The sequence below is a fragment of the Crassostrea angulata genome, chromosome 6 (assembly GCF_025612915.1).
Source record: "Crassostrea angulata isolate pt1a10 chromosome 6, ASM2561291v2, whole genome shotgun sequence".
In the NCBI taxonomy this organism is placed as follows: domain Eukaryota; kingdom Metazoa; phylum Mollusca; class Bivalvia; order Ostreida; family Ostreidae; genus Magallana; species Magallana angulata.
In genome coordinates this window covers 20172186-20196494 of record NC_069116.1, presented here as the reverse complement: position 1 = coordinate 20196494, position 24309 = coordinate 20172186, and the positions used below count along the sequence as shown (strand labels likewise).

The window sequence follows — 24309 nt, the reverse complement described above, 5'->3', positions numbered from 1 at the left end:
TGTTCCTACTAAAGAAAATAGTATTCACTTCGATGCATTGTTTTCAACAGTAAAATAAAAGCCAACATTTAGGAATTTCAAGAGAGAATAAGAACGATTCATGCTTTTTTAAAGTTGTTACATCTATAAACAGTCAAATACACTTGTAACCTGTGGCAAAATTTTCAGCACAGCTTTTGTAAATATCAAAAAATTTGGGTTTAAAACATGAAAATAAGTATTTCGCTGCTTTATCCTGGTTTTAATTTATGTTTGAAATACTTGGTGCTTTTAAGTCTAATGGCAGGTCACTCTTTACCCTACATTACCAAAGAATTAGAGCTCTTCATTGGGTAGTGTATTGTATAGTGATGGCGTTGGGTCCACTTTCATTTCAAGGAAAAAATTAACACCCTTTAAAAAAAAAAGTAATTTAATTAAAAGAATTTAAACTAAAAGGCATGACTTAGTCTTTTATCGTCATAGCCAAAGGGTTAGAAAAAACTACATTTTTATCAAATAAACAAACAATTGCTTAAAGAACAAATACATATCATTTTTTAAAATATGTTTATATAAATTCACTTTTCAACATAGTTTAGTATCTAATATATAAAAAACATTTGTGTTTGGCCAGTTTATCGCTCTTGTATTCCGAGTTGTTGGACACCTGCTGCCACAATGCCACTGTGAATCTCGTTGGCTTCACTCTTTGTCAGACTTCTTTCCATGTGACGATAGGTTATACGATAGGCCTTGCTTTTCCGCTTTGTTTTAGGATGGACAAAGTCGTCAAACAGTTCTACATTTTCCACAATGTCACCACCGATATTCCGCACAATGTCATAAAAATCATTTTCAGAAAAGTCATCTGGCACCCAAAACGAGACATCATTGATAACAGGGGACTGCTTACTGAACGGCTGAAATTAAAGAACATAAATCAGACTTTTCCTCATAGGATAACTCACCAATACACAGACAATAGAACCTTGATTTCTTATCAAATGTTCATGTTAAAACAAGCTTCATTTTCAACGGTGTAATTAAATATATTCTTTGGGCATGGATTCTACCTTGTATGTGATCTTTGTGTTTGGGTCCTCTACATTAAATTGGTCAAGAAATCTGGAATCTTCACTCCAGAATAGTCTGATATCTGGTATACTATAAAGCCTCATGGCTAGTCTTTCCAGGCCCAGTCCAAAGGCCCAGCCCACTCGACTATCAGCTCCAGCTGTATTAAAGAAAAGAAATATGGTCATCTTTAAAGGAATTTTATCATCTGTTTAACAGAAAATAATCTGCATATTCAGTGCTTGAATGTATGTATATAACTGCATGTAAGCAAAGCCATTTCCCCAACATTTTTTTTTTATCATACAGAACTAATCATATCAAAGTAGATATGAAGGCATGGAAATATCACATTTCTAATAAACAAATTACATTAGCTATTAAGATGGATTATCAATAAATTTAGATTACCTGATGAGAGAATTTCTTGTTCTACAATTCCACACCCAAGCACTTCCAACCATTCTCCTTGGTACTTGATCTCCAACTCCCATGACGGATGAGTGAACGGGAAGTAGGCATCCACCCACTGCATCTCCACATCTACAAGGAGAGTGACCTTTTCAATTATCAGCTGTTTCATTACATTATTAACATATTAGATTCATTTCTGACCACTGCAAATTTTATATATGCATTTATAGTTTTCTTAGTCAAGTTACACAGTTAACATACATGTATACTTGTTTCCTATCATATCGTGGGTTCTATGGTATCACGGTATTTCTGTTTACGCATAGTATCATGCACTGAAATTGACATTTGACGTCGGGATACTTTTAGACATAATAAACATTTTAGACATAATAAACAGAGACACGCAAAACATCACTGAGGTATATAATAGAGGAAACTCACTATATTACATTAGTATCTGGAAATATTTCCATATTGATAGATTTTTTTGACAAAATGATTTAATTACCGCGATATCGTAGGAACGGCACATATGACATATATCTTTTATGTTTAGGACTTATTATGGTGCAACAGTATTTCTTATTTACAATATACATGTAAATCCATGAGATATAGAATACATAAAGTCTTCTTGTATGTTTTAGAATAGTGAAGAAATTACTACTGTGCATTAAAGGATTTATTCATTATGTCATTCTTCAGATATACTAGTATTCTGGCACTACAAGGTTACACATTAACTTTATTCCAGAACCCCTGAATTGGATGCACAGTGACAAAGCATCATCCAGAACCTTCCAAGTAATTAAAGTCTGAAGAGTCTTGGATGCATGTAAACAATTATACCTATAACATGCTAAATTTCTAAAATTTCAGTACCATCTCCAAATAGATTGTTTGCTAGATTCCTCAATGTATTCTTCAGATTCTCTTCTAAGCACAGAGATGTCTCAATAGTGTGCCTTTCTTGTTTTGTTGCATCTCTTGATCCATTTTCAAAAAATGTCACCCTTGAAGTATCTCCTAAATGACTGAAAAGCTATGATGATAAATATTATGTAGTAATTTCATACATAGCTAAATGGTCTGTAATATAAATTTCAATAAAATATGCTGTAATTTGTAACAATAATCATTTTGCTTGTACACATATTTCAAAGAAAAGACATTGGCAAGAAAAATTGAACAAATATATGCTGGTGAACACCCTATTATCGACGTATCCACATTCGATCATTACATGAAATTCATGTGGCATTTGCATACTTATATATACCATACTTACTTCTTGTTTTGAAAAAAGCCGGACTCCTTCCATCTGGTGAAACACAGGATAGTGACTGGCATCAACAGTGTCTCTGCGATACACGTCACCCAGAACCAGAAAGGCGTCCAGTCCCTGTTTAATTAGGTCACTCTGATGAGCTGAAGTGTGTGCCCTCAGCATGTATTCAGAATTCAGGTAGTAGCTTTCTGATAAAGCTCTGCTGGGGTGATCTGAGGGGACCAGTAAACTGTCAAAATTCTGTGTCAAGGTCACTACTGGACTTATTCGATCAAACTTGCTAAACATTGGAGCTCGCCAGTTATTCCTGTAGTTGTTGTTGAAATAATTTTCTATTCTTCGAGTTATCAAATTCAGAGGATGGTTATGTTTACAGTGCAAGTTTTTTCCCATCTTTTCCAAAATCTTTGGAGTAACATTTGTAATTTTATCAGTGTTATATGAGTTGCCCAATACAGTCAATGTGTCCACATCACAGCTGGTTTTAACAGAATATTTTCTGGATAATGAAATAGGAAGACTCAAAGAAGACTGTCTTTCCCATAAATATATGTGATATCCATTTAGTTTAGCAAAGCATTGTATCCTCTTCCACATCATTTTCTCTTCACAAGAAAACTGAAAAAAAAATGCATTTGTTAAGTTATCAGGCATAATTCAGCAACACATCACACTGTAACTGGCAATATCAGCATGCAATCATCTTTTGGAATCACAATGTCTACTGAATCATTCATTATCTATACATAGAGCATATATCAATATTTTAATTTGAGAGTGAAGGGATGTAAGTCTTTAATAATTACAGTAGTTAATAATTCAAGAAAGGGGCCCTGCACTTGATTCTCAGCATCATTTCATCATCCTTATCTATTGATATGAACTTGCATGCTACAGAAATACATATTTTATTTAAGACCTGATTTAAAGATCTGTGTTGTATATCTTTGAAGACAAAGACTATCTAATTAAGGCAAGATAATTGTGATATACTGAGCAATATGGATAGTGAAAAAAATCCAGATTGGTTTTGTTACATTTTCCGCTGACTTTTCATACAGGTGTTTTATGTATAGTTTTAACCTTAGAAAACATTCATAAAATGGGTAAGTAGAAATTCTATTTTACCACTGTAAACCAGTTAGCAGGTTAGTAGAAAAGTAGTTCTAATCATAGAAACTGTACTGGCGTGCGACCAGTTCTCGCCGAGTACCATTTCTCGCCAGTACAGTTTGACGTCATTTTTCGTCTATAATTTTATGTGTTGATAAAATGACGTCACAATGTACTGGCGATAAATGGTACTCAGCGAGAACTGGTCGCATGCCAGTACTTTTACTATGTTCTGATATCAGTTTATTATTGTTAATGGTGACAGTAAATGTATTCATATTCTACTGTTCTATCTCAGTTTATTTACAGTATTACAAAGGATCCTAACAAGAGATATATTTACAAAATTCGTACAGCTTCAACATAGATTTATTATTGATTTCATTATTAAATATGATGTATGGTGGCATTGATGTGCAAATTCGAACTTTTTCAACTTCAATGTAACATAAAATACATATCCGATTAAATATGACAAAACAGCAGGATTATGAAACAGTCCATCACTTAATTTTGTTAGTTTACCATAAATTTTATTTAAACTTACTTTAGACAATTTGTAAACTGTTTTGATAATTTTTTCTTCAAAATATTAGAATGCACAAACTTCACTGGGCGCAGCCATATTTGCTGGAAATTGCTTATTTTACGACATTGCCAAGTCTCAAAAGAGTCTAAACGTGAAATGTTTAAGATAGTGTCTTAACAATGTTAAACGGGCATCAAAATTGTTACATGATTAAAAAATTGGATTTTATAAAATCTAGATATTTTTGTTTACATAAATCATTCTAGAAAGGTCAAAGGTCACATCATGGCAAGCCACAGAAAAATCATCCAACTTTACAGGAATTTATTGCGTGAAGGCAAGAAATTCAAGTCATACAATTACAGGTACGAAAAGGAATACTCCATTTACGCTGTCTTATTAGTTTTATACGTTTTAGTATTGAGAATCAGGGACATGCAACGTCAAATGCAAACCGAAACGTACTTATCATGCTGATTGTCGAATTTCCTCTGTCTTTATTATTATCTTTTCTAGTGAAACAAAAATGTGTACTTGCCACAGTGAATGACATACATTCATCTTTTAAAACTGTCAAGTCAAAGAAGAATGTTTATATGCACTTACATGCACTTAAAGGGTGAACAATTCATGGGAAAGATAGGGTGATATAATCAATGCAATTCATTATGCATGGCGATCTAAATACTCTGTTTTATGAGTAACAACCAATAAGAGTTACAATGATATACTATATCAATGTCTCCTTAATTTTTGAACTTATAGTATAGGAGTGGTCAAAAGGTAAGAAGACATTGAGACAAAAGTCTGTAACAAGCCCCTGTGATTTGCTCCCAAAATATTATGTTGCTACTGATCTTGTAATATAGTCTGATTAATCCCCTTCATACATTTCTACCCATGAAGTGGAAACAAAGTCTTTCTATCTGCTTCTATCATTTGCAATTCTGGTTTAAATGTTGATCCAGACATATCCTTTTTCCTTCATCCCTGTCTTGATGGTCTCCAAGTGCCCTTTCATCTTCCAGGCTTCCTCTATCCAGGTGAAGTCCATTTCAGAGTTCTTCTTGTAATGCTCTCCATATCGTATCAAAAGACATGGTCCATGTTGCAACTGATCAAAGATATAATATAATATAACAGATTGGTCCCATTAGATATTACAATGTACATGTATTTCCTCTCATATTGAGAATACATGTAATCATCAATAACACAACTATACCGTATACTTATAGAAAATATACCCTTTCCCGCCCTGTTCAATAGAAACCGAAAATTCGCCTATGGGTGTGATATAAACCCTAGGGGTGTGATGTAAGATTTATATCACAACCCTTTCCGTCAATCTTTGGATTTTATATCACACCCCTTTCCGTTAATCATCGGCTATTGTGACGAAGAGTTCGGTATGCACCTTTCTACTCCGATCTCCGAGTATGACGTCAAATAGTTACGACAACATCAACTTGGTATACAAACAGCTGACGCAAAATTTTGGAGATGGAATATATAGACACGGATCGATTTGTCAACAATAATCAATCATAACATGGCAATTTTTATATCGCATCCTGTATTAGCCCTCGGTCGCTGTATATCAGCCCTTGAGCCTGACGGCTCCTGGGCTGATATACTGAGCAACCTCGGGCCTATATAGGATGCGATTTAAAAATTGCCATGTAATAATCTATATAAGTCATTCATTGGGCTTCTGATCAAACTTTTCTTTTAGCACTCTGAACCAGGAACATATATCTGACCAGTAGAGTCATTTTGGGTATTCTGTATCACACCCCTCAATCCTCCCCTTGTTCGTGTTTCTTGAAGGTTTAAATTATTGCACTGAATTGTACAAAACAACAGATGATTCTATCTAGTAACATCAAATTCAACACTAAATACAAATATATCATACAATATTTGAACAGAAAATATCAGGAAATAATTTAAATCTGGTAAGTTTTGGAAATTTTTTCCAGCTGAATATATTCCGAGGATTAATGCACATGCAAATACATTACTAACATAATGACGAAAAATTTACCAGTATTTGTACAGTAAGTTATGTATGTACAATAAAAGAGATCTATAGACAACTGCCAAGGGTGACGAATTTATTATTCAGTGTAAACATAATACGTTTTCATAGTTATTGCTGATCAGTTTAAAATAGGTTTTAAGACTGGAACAAAACGAAAGGCAGGTGAGCATTGTCAGAAACTCTGTTAGGCCCAGTTGATTCTATGTATGCTTCATTTTTCTCTCCATCGTGGTATTAATAATTAAAGAGAGGACAAAGTAAAATCAAGCTTGGGTTCACGATGATGATGGGTCAGCTACCTTGCTTCACTTCTCCCCTCCTACATACGAGTACATATAACTAATATAATTACCTATAATCGATATAATTATCAGACTTCTGGACTATCTGTTATTTTTATTAACCAGGGAATATGCTGTAAGGAGAACTAGAGATGCCTTTAAAGAGCACAAAAATGAGCAAGATCCTAAAAAAATCGCCTCCCTGTTGAAGTCAGCTGAAGAAAACTTGGACATAGTCAGACGCCAGGTTGAATATTTTTTACTTTAAATTCAATATTTTTTTTAGAAACGGATATCTCAACAGAATTAGAATGAGATGATTTCTGTACTTGAGGGCTTATTCCTGAATCTTTTAAGAAACTTAGTCATATTAGAAACCTTTGTGTTTTCAGTTTATAATATCATTTTACATTGTGTTTTAGGTTTTGATAGGGGAGATGTATGGTGATGGAAGGCTAATCATTGAATCAACTATCAAGCATGCCACCTGAGAGACCCCTCAAGAAGATTCTTATCACTAAATATGTCAGAATGTGTGTCTTTTGTTTTTGTTGTGAAAACAAAAATAGACATAAAGGTCCATTTGACCCCAATGAACTTCTTGAGACCATTATTTATTATATGATATGAAAACATGTGTGCATAAATCAATCAGAACTCGGAAAACTCATGAATCCGTCTTTTTGTGTTAGAATTTAATCAAAATAATGATATACATGTATTGGTTTTGAGTACTAAGAGCATAATAAGTTTATGAAAGAACTAAGATTTTACTATTGTGCATCTCATTTTTCTTCTTTCTTCCATTTACTCTCCCCCCTCCCCCCCCCCCCCAAAAAAAAAAAATTATGAAGATTAAGCATTATCTTCTTTCTTAAATTTTAAAATAAGACAAGCTGGATTATAATTATGTTTAGTAATGAATATACTTATGTATATGTTTTAAAATAATGTGCTATATAGTTAATTTAAAAAATCTGGATAGATGTTATTGAAAAGCTTATCAGATTTTAGAGAAAAAGAGTGGGGACTATTTTGTGCTCAGATTATGATGTTATGATCTAAATTACCTTGCATGATTAAAAAAAATCAGGATTTTCCCTCAAAATTAATACATGTACACTGTACATGACAAGTGTACTTAGACTTTATACAATATTAGAAATCAATGTTTCATAATGCTTCGACCAGTCAACTTTTATATTTCTTCACATACTATTGTGCATGAAAATATTATAAACCCTTGTAAGGAGTTCTCTGTGTATATAGTCCCCTGTATTTAGTATTAATTTCATAAATATGATTGTAGATAACTTGAAGAACACAAAACTTTATAAACATATAAGTCTAAGTTGTTGAAGAATTATCAAACTGTTTATAGTCATTAATTTTTTTACAAGACTGTAGGATTTGTGTTTTCTTGTTTTAGTTTTTGAAAACATATTGAAATAAAGGAAAAATAAACAGTTTATATTGAGTCTTACCGAGAGTTTGTCATTGTTTTATGGAATAATGTGAGGCTTTTTTTATTTTAACTATTAGAACTATTTAAACACCTATTGATTTACAGTTCTATGGACAAATATCAATTCTGCATTTCTTACAAAAAACTTAGTATATTCATAACATATTCATAAAATTTATGAGATTTTCTGCTCTTCACAAACAAAATATTTATGCTCTACATTTTTTGGACTGGACTGTTTGATTGAAAATATGTACATGTAATATAACAAGAACCTGTTATAATATTTATAGTTTTTTGAGAGAATAGATAAATAGATAGTTGACATGTGATATCAATTTGATTTTGGTTAGTAATATCACATATTTAACTATTCAAATGAGTGGTATCACAAAATCAATAGTTGAATGTAGTATGTAATACATGTATAACATATTTCGAAGTAATGTATTAGAAAAGAAGAAATCACCAACTTGATCATGAATAGGTGATAAGGCCAAATAATTTAACGCCGTGTTGATGATAATTAATAGTGATGTCTTAATCAAGTTATATTCTTTTAAGTGATATTTTGATTTATGTCTCTACTTAAAAAAGTGATGGCTAATTTGCAAAAAATACAATACTGTGCCTTCATATGTACATATCATTTACACTCTGCTGAATTTGTTAATAACAATTGCTGATGGTTATTTATATTATATATAATTTTATTATATTACGTTAACTTTTCTTTATCCACATTTCATGATAAAACTCTTCCTTTTATACTTGATAAATTGATAGCTATAAAGGGGGGGGGGGGGAGGGGAAGAAATACATTTGTAATTAAATTGTCTTACGTGATGATCCTATAAATACAAATGGAATGCACGCAATGAAGAGGATAAGATTGTTGTGTCAATTTTAGGCTATACATGTATATAAAAGACCTTTGTATAATGATATCGAAAAATATTCAATTTGTAAAGCTAAATTATTTGGATTTTTGTCTTCACTAAATTAAAAAAAAAATTATGGCTAAAAAATATCACTATCTTAAATATTAAGGTAGTTCTGATGGTTGGTTTGTTGACAACAAAGTCCCCTTAAAATATAGTTAGTATGGACAGTTGTAAATAATGCAATGTGTTGGAAACATTCCAACAGCTTTAATATCAATATTTAAAAATAATAATATATTAGTACTGGATTTTGATTATTAAATATATAAATATATTTTTAAATAACCAAAGAAATCTTTTCAGTCAATTAAAAGTTTATAACATCTTATATTGGTGACACCAAACAGTAAGGTTACATTGATGTATGTGTTATGTCTTTTAAAGCAATATGAGCTGCAATTTTCATGCTGAAATTTAAAAAAAAATAATGTAATTTTCAACTAAAATGACAAAAAATATCATGGTTTATTAATTTCTGTTAGCCTTATTTTTGTTGGAAAAGCTGTTAAGAAGCCTTAATTGAAGCGAACTTGAATTATTGTCATCCTGTACAAAAATTGAACTGCTATATATTCCTTAGAAGAGAAATCTTTCTTCTGACAAAAATAAATGCTTTTTTAAAAAAAAATTTTATCATAAAAGTTTTAAGTTACATGCTAACTTAGCATACTAGCAGGGTTTTGCAGCAAAATAAAATTCTAAGAAACACAGCTCATGTTGCTTTAATTAAGGAACGGTATCCCCCCCCCCCCCCAAACAACTGAAACATGTGCATTTTCTTTAAGGAGGCTGGATGGTCAACAAAACCACCAGATCCGGCGGAAACTTTTAAATATAATTATTTTGGCCATATAGATTTTTACATCAATATTTTGTTGATATGAATAATACTGTGAGATCTTTGTAAAAGCTACCAAAAATGGGATTTACATTGTTAACGATCGACTTCTCCTGAATAAGAAAGTTAGTTTATAGCATACCAGTTTCGTCTGATATAATCTATATTTGCAATGCAATGGAATGTACTGTATTTTGAAAAAAGAAATAAAAACACATATTTCCCCAATGAGGTATTTTTTGTTTACGTGTATAATTGTACAAGTGCTTTTAACTTTGCTTCTGACCTAAATACATATTTTCTTTAACCTTACCATTTTGAAAGATTTAGGCCATCAAAGAATTCATGAAATTTGCATATTTATGCACAACAACATTTCTATAAAAATACCATCTTTTATTAAAAGTATTTTATTAGAATGATCAACAATAAAAGAAACAAATAAATTAGACAAAAAAGTACCAAAAACACGGTTATTTTTGTTTCTGGTTGTGCATCAAAATTCAATTCATGTGTTCCCTTTTAAAATCATTTTATAATATTATGTCGATCTTATGGAAATATATATAATGATAGAAATAACATTAGGGATGCATACATATATTTCAATTTTCTAATACCACACTTATTGCATGTAAATTGAATGCTTCATATGAAATTCCAGAGTTTTAAAAAGCTAAAACAAAAATAAAAACAACGCGCTCCGATATCTAGGCCACGAAAACAAGTAATTTGGGTATGCCCACGAGAACTTTCAAGATTGAACCAAGCATTGTGATAAATAAATTCAACTAAATGGCCCAAAATATATTCCCTAATAGCATATGAACACAGTATTTATATGTACACGTAGATGCGCAATTATTGCATTGCTGAACTCCAAGTGGGTACAAAGACGTACTGTTGCACATTCTACTTACAGAACACCTAAGTATAATTAAGAAAGGTAAGTTATGGAATTTGTCAAATCTGCAAATTATTTAAGAAATATTTACTAATTTTAGTCGCATGTACATTTTTTTCACATTATATCTTGCAAATGTCCTATTTTTTATGATGGAAAATTCCAGTAACCTTTTTGCACCGATTGTTTACCAGAAATCATCAAACAATCTGAAATAAAACAAAAACAAATTCAAACTCAACAAGCCTAAGACTGAAAATGACAATGGTTAAAAGAAATTTTATATCTTATTTTAGGGGGGAAAAAAGTAAATTCTGAAGTCATGTAGCCAGAATTATGAATGCGAAGGGACGCCATCTTGTTTTGTGGTTTTTGTTTTGTTTTGGTAATTATTACAAAGTAAAGACCATTTCTTCTTCAAGAGACTTTTACGAATAAGTATTATTTTTATTCTTGGACAAACATTATTAACAAAGATCGATGTTTTATAATAGTATACAAAATTTTTATGCGTATAAACAGAGCAATTAATACATAGGCCAGTAGTTGTGTTTTTTTTCCGTTGTAATAAGATTATCCAACATCATTTTGTCAAGGTTTGGTTGAATTATTATGAGTTACTCTTTAAAATGAATCAATAAACAAAATCCATATTTTATAAAACTTATAAATTGAAAAGATTTTCGTTGAGAAAATCTACTTCTAAAGTTTAATGTACTGGTACTATATGGGTACTATTCTTTGCGATGGGGTTTTGTTAAATCCGTAGACGTATCTTGGTCTAGATTCCGACTTTCATTCAAGTCTTTTATTTTATCAACTATGTTGTGCGTTGCATAACCAAGTCTTTGCCATATCTTTTGGTTCTATTTACAATTTATACACATGGGAAAGCAGTGATATCTTTAAAACAGTTACAGTGTATATAAATATAAACCATATATATATATATAACATTGTATTTAACCTGTATAAGTAAGCAATGTAAATAGATATTGACATTATTCATACATCATATATGAAATAATCAAACTCAAACAAGTTAAGCACCGGGCCGTTTTGACATGTATAAACTAAGTAAAAAATTTCCATCAACATTTTGCAAATTTAATTCATCTTGTATATATACTGGGTAGAAGATATCAAGTTAGTTTACAGAATTGTTAAGTCTTGTGTTAGAGTGAATAATACTGCATGAAATTTACGAAGGTTACATGATAAACAATAAACATGTTTTACACAGTTGAATTCAGAGAAGCCTTTTTCATCCTACTAATATCATAGGTTCTAGTTTTTTCACAGAGAGTGAAATAAATAAAATCTTCCCTAATTTTTCAGAAGAATTTTGCAATTGTACTCAGGAAAAACATTATGCAACAGGAAATTTCGATTCTTTAAATCCAGGGAAAAAATAACTCAATTCGCTGGGTAGAATATTTTTGATTTGGTGGTTATGATTATTACATATATGCACATCTATTTATAAGTTTCCAAAATTAAAAGGATTGTAAATGAAAAATATATAGAATGCTAGTGATAAAATGCACGTCTTTTCGTGTCTATCAACTACTCATCTGATACAATAGAAAACCAGTGTATAATAGTTTTATCCTTTCTACCCCCACTTCCTGTCGTGCAATCGTATAAGGATTTTCAGAAAGCGGACATAAAATTTATGTGCACACTTTAAATAATCATAAAATATCTGCAGCGACAGCTTTGAAAGAGACTCCTTGTTTTAAAGGATTGGTGTGCATATGAAATGAAATCGTGATTTACGCCGACAACAAAAACTCTTTTCTGTGAGTTTATACCTCGTACACATTACGTAATAATTCCACACCTTTAAGGCACTGACATAAAATACAGACACTGCGTTAAAATGGGTGAGTTAATTAATTTTTTTTTGGTATAAAATTAATGAATTTTAGACCTACAAAGTTTTAAAATATTTACTACTATTCTGGTAATGACATACCAGGCATTGCTTTAGTAAGTACTAGTATCTTAAAGTTCAATGCATGACGACATGACTTGCGAGTTATGACATATTCCTGCTATTTGGTAAGGCGGAGACATATACGTTAACAATGAAGATTTGACAAATTCGTCACTACATTTCTTTAGGGAAGTTTATAAACACATTTCATCGATTTAATGGTTTTGCGGAAAAAGATCCTTATATAGTGGTTAAATAAATCTATGGAGAACAAAACCGGTAATACTTGTATGATAAAAAACTAAGTAAGGAAAGTTACCTCAGGAAGAGCAAAAAACCTCGGCACCCCCGCTCCCCCTCTTTTTTTCTATCGTGAATATGGTTAAAAAAAAATCAATGGTAACTTCGAAATCGGCTGCTTAAAGAAAGCTTTAAGTAAGTATAAGTACATAAACATATTCAAAATATAATTAAAGACAAATTAGGGTATAAATCTGTACAAACAGGTCAAAGTTTAGTACCTGTGTTTATAATCGTTTGTCATCCGGGATTTATTTTTGGTTGTTGGGGGGGGGGGGGGGGTATTTTGGTTTTCTAATTCGTCTAGTAGACTAATTTAGCTAAGACGGAGAAATGTTTGTGCATCATACTTTATCGCTATCGTTATAATTCAATAAAAGGAAAAGGATAAGATGGCGTTTTAGAACAATAACGATATTGGATAAGCACCGAAAGTGAAAATAAGATTAATTGATTTTACAACCCAACAATGATATGGATTCAGTAATACAACTATACTACGTTACAGCACTACAATGTATTTACTATGCAAAGGCAACATACATGTAAGTAATTTCTACTCTCAGAAGATTTTACTCATGAAACATATAAATATCAAATATACATAAAAGATGGTTCCTATAACACATGTTATAGTTAACCAAATACACAATACTACAAAATATTCGTCGAAATAATACATCTCTATCTGCCGCTCTCAACAAACACTTACCATAATGATTAATATTAAATCCATTTCAACTATTGAACATTGGATTGTCACATTTTCGAACAACGTCTTAGAAATGATAATCCAAAATAAAGCATCACCAGAAGAAATTGTGTAGTTCCAGCACAAACCTCCTCGGACAATTCAAAGCAAAGAATTTGACGCAGTATATTTGACTCTGTTTTTTTACGTTGTAAATAAATATCGAAAAATGCGCCTCTCTTTTCATTGATAAATTTGACCACGTGGTTTGGAACTTGGTAACAAACAACATCAATTCCTCACTTCCTTTTTTTATAGTAAAAGGGGACTTTTCCTTGAGCTCTGTTCACTTTTGTCTGGTTTTGGTGTTGGTCTTTCATAAATGATCCCATGATTGCATCATTAAAATGATGAAGTATGTAGTGCATCATTTTCGAAAGGGATTTATACAAGTTTCAATCTTGTGTGCAGAATTCGGTGTCTGAATGCCATTCTTGCTCATTTCATGAATTTTATAATCATTCTATCTTTGAAAATAACGACAAAGAGTTTTAGTGAAATTTTTCATTTCTAAGCTTCATTGTCATACGTCAATGTGAGTGGATGTATTATAACGCCATTCTTAGATTCATAATGATGTCAGGAGCTTGCTGAAGGTAGGATAGGTCTTTTAAAATATTTCAAAGAAATTTACCAATCCAATGTAAATTTGGCCCTCTACCATGGGCTACATATCGTGTGGTAGAGAAGCGGTTATACACCAGTTAGATTGGGAGTGTATCGGTATGAAGCGGCGATCCTCACTGTCTTTTGGTCAGTTTTTTTTCCGACTCTTTCTCTAATGCTGTCTGTTCTAATTTGAATAGTATTTTAAAATGCATTGGTATTACCTCTGGCTGCTGTTCTTAAGAAATTGTATAACCATACTCATTTACAATGTTATGCATTGCTTTCCTAATGTCACTGTTCATTTACATACTTGCTATTTAGTTTCTATGGTCTCATAGGGATAGCTAATGTATTTTACAGTGCTTGCTCTGCGTTGCTTTATTCTCGAGTGTAAATATTTCTCTATAAAGAGAGCGGTTTAATTTTACTTGAATCACATATTTTCCATCTCTCTTTTTATTTAAATTATGCCTGCTGGTTTTTTTTTTTCATTTCACTATTGGTGTTGTTTTCTTACCTCATGTACTGTACAGTGCTTTGTACTGTACCATGATTCAGCATGGTCCATACTCGGATTCGGAGTACCCAGTCAGTTCTCCTTTCTGATCGAGTTGAACTATTGGTAAAAAGATTTTTACTGTCTGTTCTGCCAAGTAAGGAACTTATCTGATTCGCTTGTGACTTTTGGTTTGAGTGAAGTTAACACATTTCTGTGGTAACGAAATGGCTGGTCCTTTGGTACCCCTGGTACTGATTAACTCCTATATACCGGTATTGTTTAGAGTAGGATACAGTATGGTTCGAAGCGAACATTTAATTTCTCATCGCTTGAACATATTTTTTTTTTCCAAATTGACGTTAACTTCTTTCTTGGAAGTAAGACTTTGTGAAATCGAACATTTTGCAACCAATTAGGAAGAATTATATTTTACGAAGAATTTATTTATTTCCAAACACAATCTAAGACGGACGAGATAAAAAAAATCAGTCCTCTCAACCGCAAGATTGCTTAAATATTAGTTTTTACGTATGTAGAAAAACAATAACATAATTCATAGGATATGCTCTAAACATTACAATATCGTCATGAAGTTGATGATTCTTGACCGATATTACGAAACCTAGGAATCGGCCTTTGAATTACCCAATATTTCTGAAGAGTTATGACAGTGAAATTGAAATCTCATCTTGTTTTTGCAGTTGTAAATTATGCAAAGTTAGACTCTTTAACATTTTTGTTAAATACAATTCATGATATTAAAACTTTGACTTACCGATAGGTCCGCTCTCGTTAATTCGTTCAAGGACCAGGTACAGCATCATTATGACCTCTGCCAAGTTTGCGCTTTCTGTCTGTCCCGCACGTAGTACATGTAGTTATACATACATGTTTAAGTCCATAGCTTTTAGCTTAATGATTTGGGGTCAATTTGTTTCTTTAAAATACGTACTATGTCCCTGTCACCACCCTAAATTGAAAATCGTTTGTTACATTTTATTCATGAATTTCATCTCAGTGTATCTGAAGATGTTGTAGTTTGTATGATTCCCCGAGATTTCATTTTACGGTAAAGTAACAAATCATGCGCGGATCTAGAGGGGGGGTCGGGGGGGTCCCGACCCCCCCTGGAAAATGAAAATTTATTAAATTTACATAGTAAAATTATCGCGAAAATATGCCTCGGACCCCCCCCCCCCCCCGGCAAACACAATTATCCTTCGGACCCCCCCTGGAAAAAATTTCTAGATCCGCGCATGCAAATAAAACATTTAGTTACATTTTCGGTGATAACAATAACTGTTAGTTCGTGACATCATGCGATAATATCATTATTTTGTGTGTGCTTGTCTGTGTGTGGAGAAGGGGGGGGGGTTATTTTTTGGGTGATGGCCGGTTGCCTTTATTTCAAAACCAATGCAAAACAACATACACCGAAACAATGCGCATGTGTGAAATCTGAGGGACCAATCAAAATGATAAAACATGTGTATAAAAACAACGTAACAAATAAACCTTGAAATTGCAAGTAAACATAACCCAAAATATCTCCCACGGCCTTGACCCTTTATCACATCCCTGTTTTTCCGATCTGCACTAACATGCAGCAAAGACGCAATATATGTTGTTAAACGTGACCCACACGAGAGAAAATATTTCTTTAATGTTTATTTACATAATGACTTTGGCATTCGGGTCTTAGATCCTTAGTAAAAGCCTATGTATAACAACGGACGAAAATGTAACCATATAGTATGATGAGACATTTATATGTGATAAGCATGTAATCAAATACTCATAATTAAAGTCTTAGAATAAAGAAAATTATATCCTGAAAATTCTGTAGATAAAAAAAACTGCTGCGTTAGGTATATATTTTTTATTCATTATTTTTCAATCTATTTCAAGATTAATTCTCATCTGAGGCGCGTCTGAAAATTTTTACAATCTGAGAATGCTTTCTGTCACATGAACTTATATATTGAAATTCTATTTTAATATTTCTGTACAAAATATACAAATGTATGTATATGAAAGTATATTCCCAAGCATCCTCCCCCCTAAAAAAGTTAAATTAATCAACAATGTTTTTATATTTAGCGGTTCAAGATGTTCTAATCGTGTTTTTGTACTTTTAAATTTTGGTCAGTATTTTGTGTATGTATGCAAAAAATGTGTCAGCAATTCTTTTTGGGTTGTTTTTATTGTAGATGGAATCTAACCGCGTTCTTATTGATTGTTTACGTTGTTGCGGCTTCAAAAATATGTCTACGTGTCTTTTCTCACGTATCATGAATGAATGTCTATTTTTAGCAATGACCCACATACTTGACATCAGGATGATTTAAAAAAAAAATGTTTGCCTTTGGAGTAGACAATTTTAGTAAAACATCGTAAATATGTTGTTTTTAGTGTTGTATATCAAGCGAAATGGTCGCGAAAACAATTGCAAGGTTCATTCACAGAGGACGCATTTTAAGGCAGAAATCGACCTGCATTGTTTGGAAAATGTTTTTCTCATTAAAACAAATCAATAAAACTGAATGCATTTATATTTGACGCCGATTAATATTTTATGCTCATTTATTTCATAAGTGGGACAGACAAAAAAGTACCCATGTTAATACAAATACATTTCTTTGAAAAGTAGTCGGTTTACTTTTACAACAACGATAGTAATCTTATAAAATAACTCATTCAACAAAAAAGTTCCCATTGTTGAAAAATGTTCTGGTAATACCATTTCTTTACAGGTTAAAAATGTAATTATAATTTCTCTTTAATAATTAATTGATGATTATTAGGTACAAGTACGCAATCAATAAACATAATAGTATTTTACTTGCCTAATATTCATCAGGTTCCGAGTAATACAATCGTTCGACATGCATAATTTATATTGTTTGCTTGGACATTTTTTCAAATACTGCTTGTAACACTTTTTGTTCGTTAGAACTATATTATGAGCAATTCATACAATGTATTATACTCAACAATAATGGATGTCATATCAGCAAACAAAAAAAAAAACAAAAACAAAAACAAAATAAAGGAAAAAAGTCTATAAAGTACCGTTGCATTTACTAGTAGTTTATCAAATCAAATGTCCATCCAATCCATGTTTCTCCTTATCAAATTTAATGCGCATAATGACATATTTCACATAGATGTAAGATGAGATGTTTATTTCCGAACAGTTTTGAAAAAAAGTGTGTTTAATATATATATATATATATATATATATATATATATATATATATATATATATATATATATATATATATATATATATATATATATATATATATATTCTACATGTACATATATTTCTATATTTCTATAGACGACAAAATCAGCGAATCCTAGACGGCAAATCTTGGTGACTTAGGTCTTTTCAGCTGAATTTCTTTTTCTTTACTTTAATAACAATTTTATACAAAAGTTTTGGTCCTCGACAGAGCAATACAGTTCTTAGATTTGTTACTACAGTCCACATATTTCTGTAGACAGTCCGCAACATACTTAAAAAGTGTTTTATATTTTGTCGTTCATACATCCATACACCCTACAGGGAATCAGTCTAAGACATAAGTTGGAACGAACGCATTTTTATTTACAGCTGTCTGCGTCATCAGACGCAACCAGGGCGAAAAATATTTTTATGCTTACTAATGGTTATATTCTGTATTTTTGGTTCATTATAGTTATATAATATATAGCCTGTTTCTGACACTCGTGTCTGTGATCGATATTCTTTTAATTAAGCAGATGGTCTGATCAGTCAAAGAACTTTCTGATCGAATTATACACTTGAACAAAAGTACTTTTGAATACATGTATTTGGGAAGTCAATTAGGTGCTGAATTTGATGGTTTATGATAAATGGTTTTAAATATAACTATCGATTCAATATTCATTTATGGATAAGATGATTCTACAAAGTATGATAACGCTAATGAATTATTATATTAAGACCTTTTTTTTAATGTAATAGTTATAATTGGAGAGTTTATATCTGTTAAGCAGGCACGTATCAATAATCCGAGAAATCACGTACACTTTATTCATGAGCTAAATGCCACATGACACTGTTCTAATTAATATTCATGTCTTTAAATTGTCTCCCTTACGAATGAAAATTACATAACTTTTATGTATGAAATTTGTGTGATAACGTCAAAACTTAATTTTGTTAGAATGAGAACATGTGTTTGGGCAATGCATAGATTATCTGTGTTTTTGTCACCACAATCAGTGAATCGCGCTTCGAATTAAATTCACTTTGAATGCCTCTCTATCGCTAAGCAAATTAGTAAAATGTACACCATTTCTCCATATGGGCCATGCTTAGAAAAACACGCTTGAATAGGGGGAAAAAAGAAATTAAGCAGGAGCATTTAAAAAACCGTTAACGAATTGATTGATATTAATTCTTTTAATATAGAATGGAAATGAAAAATGAAATACATTTAAAACACGTACAGATAACCATAAAGTATCCAATATTGTTCCTCAAAAGATTCTTTGTATGTGACAAGAGCTTATTTCGAAAAGGACTTTAGTGACAAATCGAGTAAAATTGACATCCCTATTATTGTGGGGTTTTGTTTTTTTTTTGGGGGGGGGGATAAGTATTCGACATATTGACACTGCATTAGTTTGAAAAAAAAGTCATGTTTTAGCACTACCGGTCCTCCATAACAAACAACATGCCCTTCTTTCAATGACAAATTTTGTAAATACCGGCTTTCCATACTCGGAACAGAAATTTCCCGAGGAGTCTCGAATAGTCAATATACAGAACGTAAACATAGAAAGGAAGTTATTTATAACACCGGCTTCTTGGACAATATTTGTCAGACTGATAGTTTAGGGTGATTGTTTCACTTCACCTAGGATGAACATATTTTTAATGAGGATATGTAGTGAAACCCCCTTAAACTGTAAGTGTATGAAACCTTTTAAATCGTTGCGAAACATATAAAAGTCATCGCCCTATTGCGGCGATTTGGTTGAAGTCGGTTCAAACCAAATTTACATTTACTCGTGATTTTTGAATGAACACAAAGAAAATTTAATAAGACACTTGTTGTGTTTAGACTAAATATTAGCTTGTCATTTATTTTTTGCAGATTCTTACAAGATAAATTGTTTGTGCAGTCTGAATAGTGGTACACTATCTAGATTATGCACGGCAACCTGACAGATCCAGAGGCATCCATAGGGGCAATCTTCTTGCCAAGAAATCTCTCTTATACAGAATCCAGCTATCTTGATTGTTACAGCGTTAGTAGTAAATTTGTGTACAATCCACGAGTCGACAAACAATTACATTATGACAGAGAAATAGCAGCAACTGAATATTTATTGAGAAAAATTGTGAGCATATCAGTGAGCATGGATGCTGAAACTGATATCGATTTTGTTCCGAGTGTCTGCAACGGTGTTGATGAACTGAATAGGAATCAAAAGTCGGATTTAGACGACGACAGTGAATTGTTTTTTGTAAATGAAATGGACGATTTGAATTCATTGGAATCTGCAACAGAAAACCTGAATTTGAATGATGGTGGTAACGATGCAAGGATATTAAGTCCATTATCGAATGACCTTGCAGGGACATCTCAAGGATGCGAAGGCTCTTTAGGGGAAGCTCTGGTAAAGGCTATGCAATCTAGAGAACATTCAAACAGGTTGAAAAAATGTTCACCTCCTTCTTTCGTGTTCACGGAAGTCTCGGTAATGACCACACAGGATGTCAATGACGTCGATCCGGATTTGGACGGGGAGGATGATACAGAAAACTCGTTGAAAAAAGATCAGTCATTCGGATCTCAGAAATCGCTTGACAGTCGTGTGTATGAAGAAAGTGAATTTAACATTGACAGGTCAGAGTTGAGAAAATCGTCATCATTAAAAGCTAAGAAGACTCCACCGGGTACACCCAGCCGAAAAAAGATGGTCCGATTTGCAGATGCCCTGGGTCTGGACCTGGAAGACGTGAGACATGTGCTTAACGCGGAAAACCCGCCAAAAATACCAGCATCAGCCATGGCCGATTTGAAAGTTGGTATCGAATCGGATAGAAAAGAACTTGGCAAAAGATTCCTGACACCTTGTTTTCAACAACCAGGTGCCTCCGAAAACTTTTTACAGAGGGTCATTGCGCAAAAGGTTTGTCTAGAAAACGCAATCATTACAGACCTGACCATCACGGGGGTTGTGAGAGTGGCCAATATAGGATTTCACAAGATAGTACGGGTAAGATATACATACAGTAAGTGGTCGTCATACCACGACATTATGGCTTCTTATGTGCAGAATTCCTGCGATGGACCCACTGACAGGTTTTCATTTAGCATCTGCGCACCTGCTGATTTTGGAGTGGGTTCGAAACTGGAATTTGCCCTGTCCTACACGGTGGGAGACGTTGTATATTGGGACAATAATGATGGAACTAATTACGGTTTTGAGTGCTTTGCGAAAACTACGCCGACAGAATCTAGGGATTCATGGTTGCATTTCGTTTAATGATTACTTAAACTGGTGCTGTATTTTGCTACTGTAATTTTTTAAAATTAAAAACTAGTTAAAGCAATACACATTTATCTTAATTCAAACAAAGCTTGATATTATCATTTTATTGACGTGCATTACAGAGGGGCTTTTACTAGATGGAAAACAAACTATTAATAATAAAAAAAATATTTTTGTTTTTTTCTCCCGGTGTGTCTTTAGAATAGAGCATAATAATGGTGCATGCTGCAAAGTATAACTTAGTAGTGGTGCATGCATGTGATGCAGTTTTATAATAATATACTATTTATCTTTAGCCAAGCTATCGCTTTCCTTTAATAAACAACCCTAACGTTTGTCGTGTAGATAGTTAATGTCCTCATGTCCTGACCCAACCTTGGAGGTTGGAGTTTGTTCAGCGGGCATTATGTCTGTGTTATAAATTAGTTTTATTGTGCTTGCCATTTCTATACCCCCGTCATTTCCTGCATGTTGATGTACAGTATGCAAATACTTTTATCGAATACGCTACGAGAGATTAAAAAGATACGAGGTTTTGTACATTTATTCGTCCATGTGTAATGTTTATTCCCTCGTTCAGAACATATATCCAAATAGTGTTTGTAGAACTTGGAGAAGTCACGTCTACCTCTCACCTACACATAATTAACTAGATTAATTAAAACATGCAATTAAGGAATGGCCCTGATCCGATTCCTCTCTTTTTGATCGTATATTTAAATCCATTTGTTTGGCACCGATTTCCATCTGTTTGAAATCCATACGGTCTCCTACCGGGTCCAAGGCAGGTCTTTCACATAGGTTATTGTTCTGACTTAACAAACAAGTTGGCGCACTTAATGTAAGAAGGACAGTGATACCGTTGGTCTCTCTGGATGCTTTAACACTTATGACAATCTCAATCTTGCAGAATTTGGCACAAAGTGACACCGAAATAAAGACACCCCCCAACAATAAAAATCAACCTGATGAGTTCATAACAGTGTGTAGAATCTTGTTTTATGCAACAAGAGAGTTCTCGTGTTGTTTATATCTGTTTTAGCATATGGTACCTTTAATGTTTGTATTTATTGATGTTCAATTATTGTCTGAAAGACGTAATCCTTTTATCATTCCCAGAGACAACTACATTAACAAGAAATGTTTTCAAAAATCAAACTATAATCTTGTAAGATTATTGCAAGTGTCTGCATTTAGTAAATAGACATACATATTTATCTTTATTTTACGTGAATGATAATATGAAGAAAAAAACAGCCCTTGTTCAGTTTGTTTTCCGTTTTACAGGGGATAGTGCATTTATTTCTTGTTATTTGTTATGTTTGCATTGTGTATTAAAGATTTATCATATTTTGCTTTCGTTAGTTGTGTATAATGAAATGATATTTAAAAAAAACAGTCACCATTTGAGTGGTACGGGTATATTACCAGCGCTGTCGAGATTAGAGATTAATACATTGTACACTCAAAAAGGGAACCGTGGTGTCAGATGTATGTGTAATGCGAATTAACGCAAAAGCCAATTAATGATTGTTCCTTCATTATAAATTGATTTTATTTATTAAAATTGATCCATCACTGTATCCACATTTTCTCTTCTTTATTTAAGCCCCCCCCCCAACCATTGGACAAGGTAAATAAAAGCTTGTCTACCATTTGTTTGCCATTTAAAAACCCCATTTACCTTTTGATGACCCCTTGCTTGGGTGCAGGCGCACTCAGTCTGGTTCCTTGTTCACGACAAGACCATGTGCACTGCATGTACATTTACATGTTTATCTTTTCTTTGGTCGGCAGTGTGGGATTACAACAGACAACATTGCTATGTCAGAGGAACCATCTTCATTAGCTTCATTAGTCTATGGTAGTGACTAAGTGTCCAAAGAACATTCGTTGAAATGTTGTCTCTTGGAAGTTGGTATTCTGAAATGGAGACAACCATAAAAATACAACAATCTTGGCGATGTTTATTACATTTAACAATGGGGTTGTAGATATTTTATTTTATCTTATGTAACAACCAACTTAAAACATGCAAACGGTAAATCTTGATGATTTTTTTTTATCTATTTATTCAACTCTTTAAACGGAAGGTTCTAATCTTTATTAACGAACCTCAATTCATTGAAAACTGTAGAACGCATAATGTCTAACGTTGCAATACAATGCCAGATCTTTCCAGAAAACTATTGCACGTATTTAAAGAAAGGTGCGAATTATGTAACACTTGATGCAAATTAATCTTTTAGTGGAGGTTACTAAACAGGAGTTCGATGTTTGTGTCCCTTTTTTGACTGTATTGATCTCCTTTGAACGAAGAGCGCTAAATAAAAATAAAGAAAAATATCCAAAATTCAAAATAAATGGATGTTTCTTTACTATGAATAGTTTATAGCTATAGCAAATCATGTCTTACAATTTCTGATAGATCTGATAGTTAATTTGTTGACCAACCAGCCTCCTTAGTCCAAAAACAAATCCTAATCGACCAAAGTAGTAATTATTGATAAAGAAAGAAGCAATTTCTTCGTTTTTTCAAACACAAAGTTACAGATCGTAATAATATCCTGTTTCCGCTACGTTTCAGGCTCATTTCCGGTCCAAAATTGCGGATCACTCTAAAAACATCATCGGAAGCTTTTCTTGCACGAGTTTCCATGGTTACAGCTCCTGGGGATTTGAAATGTTCATGTAATTGTTAGCTGTCTGGTCTCGCCAAGAATGTGACAGGGGGCTTAAAAGTGTGGAACCATAAATATTCTATTATGTAAAATCTTGGATAAAACTTATTCTAG

General features: G+C 32.6%; 3 protein-coding genes across 10 annotated transcripts; 2 read left to right on the top strand and 1 right to left on the bottom strand.

The window, feature by feature from the left end:
• Positions 1 to 439: 439 nt before the first annotated feature.
• On the bottom strand, positions 440 to 14020 carry LOC128190769 (phenylalanine--tRNA ligase, mitochondrial-like). Of its 5 annotated transcripts, none has more exons than XM_052862954.1 (7): positions 13831 to 13995; positions 5294 to 5517; positions 2762 to 3379; positions 2356 to 2515; positions 1468 to 1599; positions 1056 to 1216; positions 440 to 902 (listed from the first exon to the last, which is right to left on the bottom strand). In XM_052862954.1, exons 2-7 carry the CDS (start codon positions 5303 to 5305, stop codon positions 618 to 620), a joined length of 1368 nt encoding a protein of 455 aa, XP_052718914.1. In that variant the 5' UTR covers positions 5306 to 5517; positions 13831 to 13995; the 3' UTR covers positions 440 to 617. The 5 variants fall into 5 exon arrangements, with proteins under 5 accessions (XP_052718914.1, XP_052718916.1, XP_052718913.1 ...); XM_052862956.1 differs by having other exon boundaries at positions 5302 to 5517; positions 13831 to 13992; XM_052862953.1 differs by lacking the exon at positions 5294 to 5517 and having other exon boundaries at positions 13831 to 14020.
• Positions 4658 to 8211, top strand: LOC128190772 (LYR motif-containing protein 4-like). The gene is made up of 3 exons (XM_052862962.1): positions 4658 to 4768; positions 6855 to 6975; positions 7151 to 8211. The coding sequence occupies exons 1-3, from the start codon at positions 4689 to 4691 to the stop codon at positions 7217 to 7219; spliced, it is 270 nt and encodes an 89-aa protein (XP_052718922.1). The 5' UTR covers positions 4658 to 4688; the 3' UTR covers positions 7220 to 8211.
• LOC128190770 (glycogen-binding subunit 76A-like) lies at positions 12554 to 24309 on the top strand. 4 transcript variants are annotated; one of them, XM_052862961.1, is made up of 3 exons: positions 19761 to 19920; positions 20110 to 21238; positions 24102 to 24309. In XM_052862961.1, the coding sequence occupies exons 2-3, from the start codon at positions 20165 to 20167 to the stop codon at positions 24207 to 24209; spliced, it is 1182 nt and encodes a 393-aa protein (XP_052718921.1). In that variant the 5' UTR covers positions 19761 to 19920; positions 20110 to 20164; the 3' UTR covers positions 24210 to 24309. The 4 variants fall into 4 exon arrangements, with proteins under 4 accessions (XP_052718919.1, XP_052718921.1, XP_052718920.1 ...); XM_052862960.1 differs by lacking the exon at positions 24102 to 24309 and adding an exon at positions 22425 to 22864 and having other exon boundaries at positions 19762 to 19920; XM_052862959.1 differs by lacking the exons at positions 19761 to 19920; positions 24102 to 24309 and adding an exon at positions 12554 to 12765 and having other exon boundaries at positions 20110 to 22864.

Coding starts and splice junctions, on each gene's coding strand:
- LOC128190770 (XM_052862959.1), top strand. CDS start 20,165: ATGCACGGCAACCTGACAGATCCAGAGGCATCCATAGGGGCAATCTTC.
- LOC128190772 (XM_052862962.1), top strand. CDS start 4,689: ATGGCAAGCCACAGAAAAATCATCCAACTTTACAGGAATTTATTGCGT. Junction 4,769..6,854: donor TTCAAGTCATACAATTACAG/GTACGAAAAGGA, acceptor TTTATTAACCAG/GGAATATGCTGTAAGGAGAA. Junction 6,976..7,150: donor TGGACATAGTCAGACGCCAG/GTTGAATATTTT, acceptor ATTGTGTTTTAG/GTTTTGATAGGGGAGATGTA.
- LOC128190769 (XM_052862953.1), bottom strand. CDS start 13,854: ATGGATTTAATATTAATCATTATG. Junction 3,380..13,830: donor ATTTAATATTAATCATTATG/GTAAGTGTTTGT, acceptor TTTTTTTTTCAG/TTTTCTTGTGAAGAGAAAAT. Junction 1,600..2,355: donor AAACAATCTATTTGGAGATG/GTACTGAAATTT, acceptor CTCTCCTTGTAG/ATGTGGAGATGCAGTGGGTG.